We start from the raw sequence: 10,790 nt of genomic DNA, 5'->3' as shown, positions 1-10,790 counted from the left end.
CTGATTTGCTTTTGAATGTAGTACTTGCCAATCTTGGGAATATTCACAAGTCCTCAAACCCACTGCCAAATGCCATCAAAACACATGTTACAAATGGCATCATAGGCATATATTTGCTGAACTTATGTGAAAATTTGGGGAGACTCAAATGCGTATATTCACCTAGGTGTGATTCATCATGCATAAAAGCTGTACTTGTGTGCTTACAGAAGGGCCGGTAAGCCAGTAATAACCTGTAAAGAAAGTAGACTCCGAGAAGTCTAATATAATTTTAACGCTCTCTGGCAATTTGCTTGTGTGAAAACTCTGAGGGCTCTGTTTTTAATATGAAGTGAATTAAAACCCCACGATGTTTACGTGCACGGGCATAAACATGAGCTAAATCTGATGTGAACAATGTCTTGCTTCAAATGGGTGCAGCTCTTAAGGAATGAAAGTCAATGTGATACCCTAATAATAGAGTTTTTTCTCAAAAGTTGTATCTGGATATTAGCAGTCAGGATTATTTTACTAGTAATAATATAGCTATTGCTGTAAGACTGATTTAATTTTCTAATGGTGTTTAGAAATGCTGAAAAATAAAGATTAAGACTAAAGGAAAAATAGAGGGCAAGTACAGTAACGGCTGGGAATTACTCAAGCTGGTTTCTAATCTTCATTCTTCTATGTTCCTGGTTTGTTCACACCATATCCCGTCCCTACACTGACTTGGAAAAGTTGTGCATAGAGACTATAACCACCTTTGTTTCTTAGTTTCCTTATCTGTACAAAGTGAATCCTAACATTTGTCCAAACCTCCAGGCTAGTGACATTTCTTAAACAACAGGTGCTATAGAAATGCAAGTAGGTATTATTAAAGTGTTTAAAAACGGCAGTATAGAATTGGACTGTCCTGGAAACAGGTTTTCACCCCTACATTGGTAACCTATGATTACTGGAGACTATGGAACAGTGAGGAAAAGCTGCGAGGCAGGGGATGATTCTTCCCACTGGTTTAGTACAGTCCCTTGCCAGTGACATCTAATCCATTTGGGGGCCTTTAACAAAAGATTAGCATAAACATAGTAAAGCTGGCTTTATGTTACATTTTTTGGACATATAAATTCTGCAGTTTTGTGGAGACAGGGAAAATAATGATGCTTCTCGGAATAACAAACACAAACAAAGACTCTGAACTCAAATATTAAAAAATAAAATATACATGAATGAGGGATAACTCGCTATTTTGGAAGAACTGCTGTTAACCTCGGTCACCTTGGTAAATCTGGGCTCTGATCCATGAATAACTTGACATATAAGTAGCTTCAGTGCATAACTCTTTTCAGTATTGGAGCTGTATTTTCACAGTGTCTTAATTTAATGATAGAGTCTGGCTGCTATAACCAACAGGAAAGTAGAAAAAAATAAGAACAAGAATAGAAATGGTATTTTTAAGGTAAGTACTTAAGTGATCTGTTCAGCTAGAGTTTCTGGAGATAGATTTCTCCCCAGAGGCAGAGGGCAATGCATATCTGCCTCAAAGATGTCCCTTTCCCCAGGTTTGCAGGAGTTCCCTGCAGAGCTGAGAGGTTATTCCAGTTTCCTTCTCTGACTGCGTGGCTGAACAAAGCAGAGACACAGACAATAGTGCTTCGTGGTTAAGCTGGGCTGATTCCTGCTTGACCTACATGAGAGAAATTTCTAGTGTCTCATTGCTTCCTGAACAGAGCCTTACAGTCTCCCACAGAAACATATTTATTAAAATAAGAATACAACTGTAAAAAAACCCACAAATTTCAGTGGTAATATTGCTTCTGTAAAGCAGATAATGCTTTGTGGTCAAAAATTATTTTAATTCTTAATAGAACTATGTTAAGGGGAGACGTATAAGGGTCTTTCCTGAAATAGGTGGGTACGTATTAAGGAAGTCTCTCGCTTTATTATTAGTTTTGGTTCTGAAAGCACTTTGGTAAGACTGAAAAAATCTGTATACAGGAGTAATAAAGCAAGGAGTGTGTAGCAGTGATGTGATCTTGCACATGTGGGGTTTGTTTATTTTTTGTGGTGGTTTTTTTTGGGGGGGGGGGGGGCAGGTTGTGTGTGTGGGTTGTTTTTTTTGTTTGTTTGTTTTGTGTTTTTTTTTTTTTTTTAACATGCATGTCTTGCCTGCAGGCTATTATTTTGGTCTTCAGATGGTACAGTTTCCAGCATACACCGAGTGTCCCTCAGTGGAAGCAATATGAGAAATGTTTTAAGAACCACAGAAAACATAAAGGCCATCTCCCTAGATCTGGTTGACACAAGGCTCTACTGGATCCAACATGACAATGGGAAAGAGATTTCCCATATTGGATCATGCGACTATGATGGCAGAGCTGTTCGTTTGCTCAAAAATTCTGTCCGGTGAGTTCTCCTGAGCTTCTCAGAAATAAAACACTAATTTCCTGAGAAAGCAGTTAAGCTCTCTTCCTCATTCTCCCTTTTATTTTGTCAGTTCATAACGCAATAAGGAGTGTCAAGTGTAGTGCAAGTGGCCTGTAACTGTAAATCTAAAACTACTGTTAGGAAGATAGAAAAGTCACTGTTGTAGGGATAATACTGCCACTCAGTACTCTCCATCTTCCAAGCTTTTAGCAAATGATAACTACTTAATCCTTGGAAATCCTCTCTGAGTGTTTATTAGTGGCCTTTTTCTGCAGCTAGAGAAGCCAAAACCAAAGAGATTAAATGATTTGCCCAAGGTCACAGTGGGTGAGCTCAGGTGTCTGAGCTGTGCTCAAGAGACTGAGCTACATCAGGTCTTTCCTATCCTCCTCTAAGCCTGTTGTCCTCCTTAGCTGCTGGGTGGGGAGGCTCGGGTAACCCCCTGTGCTCCAGCTCTCCAGCAAGCACCAACAAATTGGGGTGAAAACTGTCCTGGGCAACAGACTCGTTCCTCTCTCCTCCCCGGGACTGGGGCTAAGCACGGCTGGGGGGGCTGCTAGCCCCATGCACTTTTGGGTGCCTTTGATATTTGACCTTCACGCTTTGCAGTGGAACAGATACTCCATGGTGGGCATGTTTTCAGTGAGCTACTCAGGAAAAAAGTTACCTTACATTATGGCAGTTTGTGTCAGTATGGCTGGATCGGCATATGCATAATATATGCACAAAATGAGAAAAATGCATGGTTTCACTGGCCTGCTGATTTAAATATGCAGCATACAACTTGCATATGATGGAGACAAAACTAGTTTCTCCCTACATCACCAGCTGTCTCACTGGATTTTTCCTTATTCTTTTCCCTTTCTCCCTTAAGTTGGCTGGTGTTCATTAGGGCGTCAACACTTTCTCCTTGAGCCTGGATGATACGGATTCTCCTTTTTCTGCCTGGAATATGTGCTGGAAAATGGAGGCCAAAAGTCCCTCTTTCAGTACATTTTCTGCTTTCCCTCTTATTTAAAACTGGGCCCTTGTGTGTTTCCTGCTGGCTGCTATGACTGACCATCAAATGGAAACTAAATTCCTGCAACAGGAGAAGCAGCAAGACAGATTTTAGGAACACCCTACTCCTACCTCTTCATCTCCATCCTGACTTCCTGGGGCAGTCAGAAACATCAGAGCAGGCATTGGAAATTGTGAAAGGGGGGAACTTATCTGACCTACATACTTCAGTAAAGCAAGTGTCCATTTTAGTCGCTGGGTTCACCAGAGGTGTGGTGATACCTAGGCTTTCTCTGTCAATTGAGTCAGTCCCAAACAACAGCTCATATAGCCTCTGAGAAATGGAGGTTATCCATTTTACATCTGTTTCTTGCAAGTCTGCAGGATTCTGGGTGCTGGATTATTTGGGAATGTCCCTGGCACCTCATCTGATTCTCATATATGTGAGATGATGTAAGATATATATATATAAGAATACAAAGAAAGTTTATTTACAGTGAACTTGACTGAACTAGATGCTCAGAAAATGTATGAGTGAGTAAATACACAGGAATCAGGTAATGTGCCGTTTTGTGTTATCTCCTCTTTGTTGTAGACATCAATTGCTTGGTATATCTCTCTTTGCTGAGCACCTGTACTATTCAGAGTTGAAATCTGGTATGATATGGAGAGCCAACAAGTATACTGGAAAAGTTGTAGTCACAATTAGCCTGGAGCCATCATTTTTTCCACCGGTGGAGATGAAAGTGGTACATCCCTTTAAACAGCCAGGTGCAAGAACAGATTCTCAGGATTTTGGTAAGTAAACTGTAGTAACACAGCTGCATGTGGGAGAATAATAAAGTCACATACCCTGATTTTTCACAGAAATAATTTTCTTCAGTGAAATTCCTGGCCTCAGTGAAGCCAAGGAAAAGGTTTCAACTTGGTGTGTGTAACTCCAGCCGGAGTCTCAGGCTGGAAGTGTGCTGAGCATGAACTGCTCATTTCATTCATCTGAATACACAGGCAGAGAAATGTGATGTTCTCCTATTCCCTTTGTTTAGACAAAGATGTTTTTGTACTTTCCTGCTAAATGCACAAAATATACAGCTTTTTTAATCCTCCACGTAGATTATCTTCATCAAATGTCTGCTGCCTTCTGGAAGTTTCATTCTAATGTGCATGTGAACACCTCCAATTATTATGGCACTGAAGGATTTTAATGCATAGTGTGTCCTACAAGTGATACTGTGTGTGTCTCAGCTTTGCTGTGAAATGGCTGGATTAAGAGTCAGCCTGTTTTAGACAGACTTGAAGTTGCCATAATAACTATGAAATAAGAGCCTTGGGTCTCTTTAATTGACATTGCTTGCAGCCTACAGTATGAGGTGGTCATGTCACTGCCTTTCACTGTGGATCAGACAATGGAGGTAGTTGACTATGGATGGAGGTAGTTGACTATGGACAGACAGCTCGACCTCCTTTCCTGCTGAGGCAGTAGGGAGTGGGGCATGTCCAGGGGAAGTAAGGTCCTGCTCTCTGATCTCTGGAAAGCAAACACAGGGTATTGTTGCTTTAATGGAATAGCTGTTGTCACCATTTTTGCTTGGATATGAACAACTGAGCAAACAGAACAGAGGCATTTGTGTATCAAGGGATGGTTGCAGAACTCCCAAGGGAAGATGGCCATGGGGTCTCAGAGGTAGAGGTAGTATAAAGACACGAGGATAAAGTGGTGTTTGTTTGTATGAGCAAAAATGAAACTGTGAATACATCTTGAACCGTTTCACAGAATCACAGTATGTTAGAGATTGGAAGGGACCTCGAAAGATCATCTAGTCCAATCCCAATCCCATTTCTAAATATCTACTATAAAATAGGCTTTGTCTTTCTTCATGCCAACCAACAGCTTTATTTAGTAGCATGGTATCTCTCCTTCCTGAAGCCTGGTCTGAGTGGGAAAATCAAAATCTTCAAGGGAACTTTCTCCTTCAAATGTTTTTTTTGCAATACAAAGAGGTGTTGAGATGCAGAGGAGAAAGTATTCCTGGAAATCAAGCTTATGCTTGTACACACAGGGAGCTTCCATTCGGAGACAATACCTGTTCTGTGCTTCCTTTGAGGACAACGGTCCTCCTGGCAAATAGAAGCACTTTTTTCAACTGATGCGTTTGGTGTGCTCACACAGAGGAACTAGGGAAGGACACGTTTGTGGTGCAGACAGTGGCATGTCCACATGTCTCAGGGTTGTTACAATGAGGTTTGGAAGGTCTCAAGAGGCCTCCTTGGGTGTCTGTCACCATGTCTGTATATGTGTGAAGATGAAGAAACAATGACCAAGAAAGGTAGTTCGTGATAGTAGTCTCTTGAACCTCAGGGCCTGTTGGTTGTGTTCCATATGTCCTCTCTTCATTGACTAGGGGCACTTAGCTTTTGTTCTTCTCTCAGAAGAGTAACTCCACTTCTTGCACCAGAATAGGCTGCTTTCCGGTGTTTGTCTTTCCACTGGAAAGAGGGCTTCCCCACCTTTATTAATTAATAAACTACCAATTTTTAAAAATGCCTTGCAGTATATACCTTGTATTTCCAACATGTTTAGTAAATTCTTGTATGATAGGAAGTATCGTCAGCAGTAGGCATTCTTTTTATTCCAAATACCTTATTGTAAAAATGTCTGGGAAGTAGAAGAAGCTTAACAGGCTGAATCCAGATGAACCTTTTCGACTTTGCATGTATGTTGCTTGGCTTAACCAGTGCAAGAACTGGGATGAAAGGAGGACTAATGAGCCTGGAGTGCAAATGAGATTTATAGCTGATCTTACAACAGAGAAACCTGGAGATAAAAGCATACCTAGACTAATTGGATGCTCTGTACAAGCTAAGAAACTGTATGTTGCATGTAGTGTCAGCTGTGAATTATCGGACCTTCGTTAAAGGAGACAGCGAGTTCCTTCAGATGAAAAGGGAATTGATGAGAAGTGCTCAACTGATACGATTTGATGTTTTACTGGATTATTTACTTTACTACTTACATTCCTCATGTCCCCTCTTCTCTTTCTCTTTCAGAAGGCTTTACTGGATTGGTCAGGACCAATAAGTACATAGAAGGGCGTTAATTCAGCTCTGTGTTTGCTATGACACCACACAACAACTTTAGTACAGCAGTATCTGAAGGATGGCCTCTAATTTACCTCAACACTCTTTGACAGCTAACCCTAGATTTGATGCAGTATGTGTATTTATAGGTGCCTGCTGGAATGTTCTTCACACTTTTATTAATGGCTCATAAAATATCTTAATTACCTTAAAATCTCAAGGACTGCCTCTGGAATTTTTAAAAAATACCTTCTCTGACAGATTAATGATATTCAGTACACTTAGGATGTTTTTTTGAGGAATTATGTTGTGTTTCCTTCCAGCGTGGCATATCAGCATCAGACTATTATCTGAGAACATCTGTTTCCATATGAGAGAGGTGATGGGAGGAGAAAAACCCCCAAAACCCAAGCAAACTAAAAAGTATGGTTTGTAGTGGTTTTCCTTCCAGAAAATATTACCTTTAAAACTTTTCTGATTCATAATTTAGTCACATTCACTTTAAGTTTTGAAATGTGATTTTTTTTTTACCCCTGTTGATTTGGTGATATTGAATTCTAATGATTATTTCATTAAAAAAGGATATCTTCTTGAGATTGCCAAGATAGCAAAATTATTGCTACTGTGATTTCTTCTGCTATTCCTGAGTGTCTTAGGTCTCATTAGACCAATAATGGTACAAGCAAGGGGCAAAAAACTAGCACCAGCGATAAGCATAAGATGCAGTCTTGAATGTGGTCTTGTTTCTGTTCTATATTGGTTTGTGACTGCATGTACTTGTACTTTTGTCATTCTAATGAGTTCTGTATTTGAAGATTAGACATGCCACTGCTCTATGTGCCTGATTCAGTTGCAGTAGGCACAAAGATGAAGGGGCCAATCCAAAACTAGTTCTACAAAAGAGAGGCTCAGCCATAACTATGTAAAATTGAAGTCTCTCAAAAGCTAACATGCTTGCTAACAAAGATAATATTCATCTAGTCATCCATTCATCACTTTTCATCTAGTGATACAACTTTTGTTAGAGAAGAATTAATCCGTTTGATGCAAATGGATGCAATGTTGATGATTTCAGCCAAGCTGAAGTGTCTGTCTGAGACATCATTTCATTCTTTTAAAGATGTGATCTGTCATGGCCAGCATTTTCTCTGTTGTGGCTAGCAGAAGACTAAATGTCAAACTTTAATATGTGCTCCTTTCCATCTCTTGGAATTTAGAGGGTGAATTAGAAATAATACAAGAAAATTGTTCACATGCAAATTTATTTGCCTGTACAAGCCCATGATTTCTTAAACGTTATGCAGCTAGCACAGGGCAAAGACAGCATTGTGTGTGGGTGGCTACATACCCACGTCCAGGAGCAGCAGTTCAGCTATTCTTAGCTTGGGAGAGGGGCAAGCAACCCCAGAAGAAGATTAGGAAGATTAAAACAAAAATAATAGTTTGGGAGACAAAAATAAAACCATGAGTGTTGCATATCTGTGAAAGAACCAGCTCTAAAAGATAGCTGAGCACAGACACGAGGGTCTGCAAATCCTTCCCATGAAAAAAGACACTCGAATACCCGTTTGCATTTTTCTGTGAAGCAGGAGAAGTGGGAAGGCTTCTGAAGATCTGTTGGGTACTTCTTTCTGCTTCATTTGAAAAACTTTGAGCACATCTCGTTGGACATCAGAAACATTCTGAGTTTTAAATTTGAGTTCCAGATTTATAACACTTGTACTTCTCATCCTCAGAAACCAGGATCCACTCCAGTACAAAGATTCTCCAGACCGTGATAATACTTTTTGTCCAAATGAAACGTATGGTCATTACGATCTGTCCAACTATTTTTTTGCTAAATAATGTGAGACTTGAGCACTACTTTGTGCTAATGACTCCCAGCCTTTGTATACTCTCTCTTTTTTATCTCTCTCCTCTCTCTTTTTACCTGTGTGCTCTCTCTCTGTTGCTCTCATCTTTCTGAGTGTTCCACAGAGCCTGGTAACACATAGTACTGTGCAGGACTGGTGGCACATGAAGCCTGCTACATAGGGTTTTCCCTTTCACAGCCATTATAGATACGTGCCCAAACCAAACAGTCCCCTACTTCAGGCTCTCTCTAGATCTGCTTGTGCTGGCACGGAGCTAGAAATGATCATTGGCACAGACCTCCTCTTAGTCTTCCAAGTATTTCATTTTTATAGTGACTCTTTGTCCTGATTTTACCAATAGAAAATAATAGAAGTTGTTTGCTATTAATAAGAAGTTCCTTGGATTGAGCAAGTAGCTGTGAAGAAGACACATCACTGAGCATCTTTGCTCAAAACAGTTTCTCCTTGAAGGTTGATATGGTAAGAGCTCCATTACATTTACACTATATTTGTTTTTCCAGAAAAAGTAACCTGTGATTTGAACAAAGAAAAGTGCAGAAGAAGAATCTGCAGGCCAGATTCAAGGACTCATCGGTGTAAATGTTCGAGTGGCTTTATTTTAAGTCAAAATAGACAGTTTTGTGAAGGTAATATGTGAATCTCATGTCAGCTTTATTCCATCAGATGAAAAAATTTCTTCTGTTCTTTTACTGTACTGATACCTTGAGTATGAAAAAACATTGAGGTCTTAAAAATTCCATTTGTGCCATTTCAGTTTTGTGTCCTTTAAGGTTTTGAAATAGTCTAAAAGGAGACCTATGAAAGTGTCACAGGTGCTATTCTTTTGAGAAATATTTGCCTTAGCCTGAGTAGTTAAATGAGCTTCAGGTAAGCAGACATGCTTATGGACGCTTATTTAATTTTTAAATTAAAATTAAAACAGATATATTACCAAAGGTGAGACCTTGAAAAATCCTGCAACAAGATGGCTCTCCTAAGTTCCACTTTCAAAAAGGACACGAATTCTTAACATGCTTCTAAATGTTTTAATCTGGATTGTTTTAATAAAAATCTAACTTGACTTAATATTTAACATGTCACTTTTAGAAGTGTCTTTTTCGCTACATGACCAGATTTGAAAAGACGTAAAGGCATCAAAATTCCTAGCTTATGGGATTTACAGACCTGCCTGAGCAGCAGCTCTCCAGTTCTCAGGCAATGCACCAGGATTGCTTTCTGAATTTCACCTCCTAAATCACTTCTGTGTTTTGAGAATTTTACTTAAGTTGTGGTGGAGCCAAAATTCTTAGAAGAATTTTTGTCTGAAGAAAATGTCTAATGTAAGTTTTCTGGGTGTACACAGGATTTAACTGGCACTGGAATCTGTATGGGAAGGCATACTGTTGAAAGTCCTGTAGGCACCTGTGCTGGACAAATGCAACCTGAGCAGATTTTGCTAGTAGGTTTTTTAAAGCTTATTTGAATAAGGTCTGCAGACTTGCTCTTTTACCATTTATTAGAACCAACATATTTTTGTAAAACAAATTGGAAAAAGAGGTACTTCTTGAACACTCTTTGTTTCTCTAATTAATCTAGTTCCCTGACACCAGTTGATGACGTTATTCTAACACAGCAAGTGCTTCTTTTGGCAGATATCAATGAATGTGGCTTCTGGAATCACGGCTGTACTTTGGGCTGTGTGAACACCCCTGGTTCCTATTACTGCACCTGCCCAAGAGGTTTTGTTCTGCTGCCTGATAGGAAAACGTGCCATGGTAAGTAGCAGTAATACATGAACACTTCAAGTATCGCATTGGAGAGAGTCCTCATTTAACACTGGAGCCGCTGAAAGTTTTGTGTGTTGCATTGCTCGCCTCCAATCCCTTATTATGTAAGTAGGATCAGCTTAAACGGGGTGAATCAAATTCAGATGTCGTGTTCAAGGAAGTGTAGATTACATGTGAGTAATCAAGAGTGAGCCTCTTCAGGAGCAAAAAAAAAAAAAAAAAAAAAAAATAGAGTCAGGTCTCCAGAGAGACCTCTCTGCTCAGGTCAGGCTCTGTGGCACATTCCAGGTGGATAAGCAGTTATATTTTTTTGAATGTGGTCTCTGAAGTTGGCTCACTCTGGCTATCCTGCATAAGAATTTACAGAGTCTCTGAATGAGCAGCTCGCAGCATCATCTTTTTTCTCTTCAGGTCAGGGTTGATAGCATTGCTAATGTGCATGAAATTAATTAAATTAAATGTGTGTGCATCTGTTTACAACAAATAAGACACATGGAAGTACTCATAAAGTTGTTTAGTCTGGAGACCTGCTGCACCTGTGTGTTTTTTTTTTTTCTTTTATCAATTAACTTGTGCATAAGAAGTATGCCTGAGAGAATGTATCCATATAACAGAGGTACATAAAGCAGGAAGATCTCTGAAGCTGGATAAATGTGACTTAACTAAATGC

At 39.7% G+C, this 10,790-nt stretch overlaps 1 protein-coding gene across 1 annotated transcript in view; it reads left to right on the top strand.

The window, feature by feature from the left end:
- LOC104463960 (pro-epidermal growth factor-like) overlaps positions 1 to 10,108 on the top strand; it is a gene marked incomplete at its 3' end in the record, with an annotated part of 22,954 nt that extends 12,846 nt beyond the window's left edge. The window contains exons 5-8 of the mRNA XM_010076490.1: positions 2,152 to 2,382; positions 3,998 to 4,200; positions 8,855 to 8,980; positions 9,986 to 10,108. Of these exons, the coding sequence (XP_010074792.1) occupies positions 2,152 to 2,382; positions 3,998 to 4,200; positions 8,855 to 8,980; positions 9,986 to 10,108 (683 nt within the window). The remainder of the gene's footprint in view (positions 1 to 2,151; positions 2,383 to 3,997; positions 4,201 to 8,854; positions 8,981 to 9,985) is intronic.
- Between the last annotated feature and the right edge of the window lie 682 nt (positions 10,109 to 10,790).

The sequence above is a fragment of the Pterocles gutturalis genome, unplaced genomic scaffold (assembly GCF_000699245.1).
Source record: "Pterocles gutturalis isolate BGI_N339 unplaced genomic scaffold, ASM69924v1 scaffold34158, whole genome shotgun sequence".
Taxonomy (NCBI): Eukaryota; Metazoa; Chordata; class Aves; order Pterocliformes; family Pteroclidae; genus Pterocles; species Pterocles gutturalis.
The sequence above is the reverse complement of the archived record's forward strand: the minus strand, read 5'-3'. Positions and strand labels throughout refer to the sequence as shown.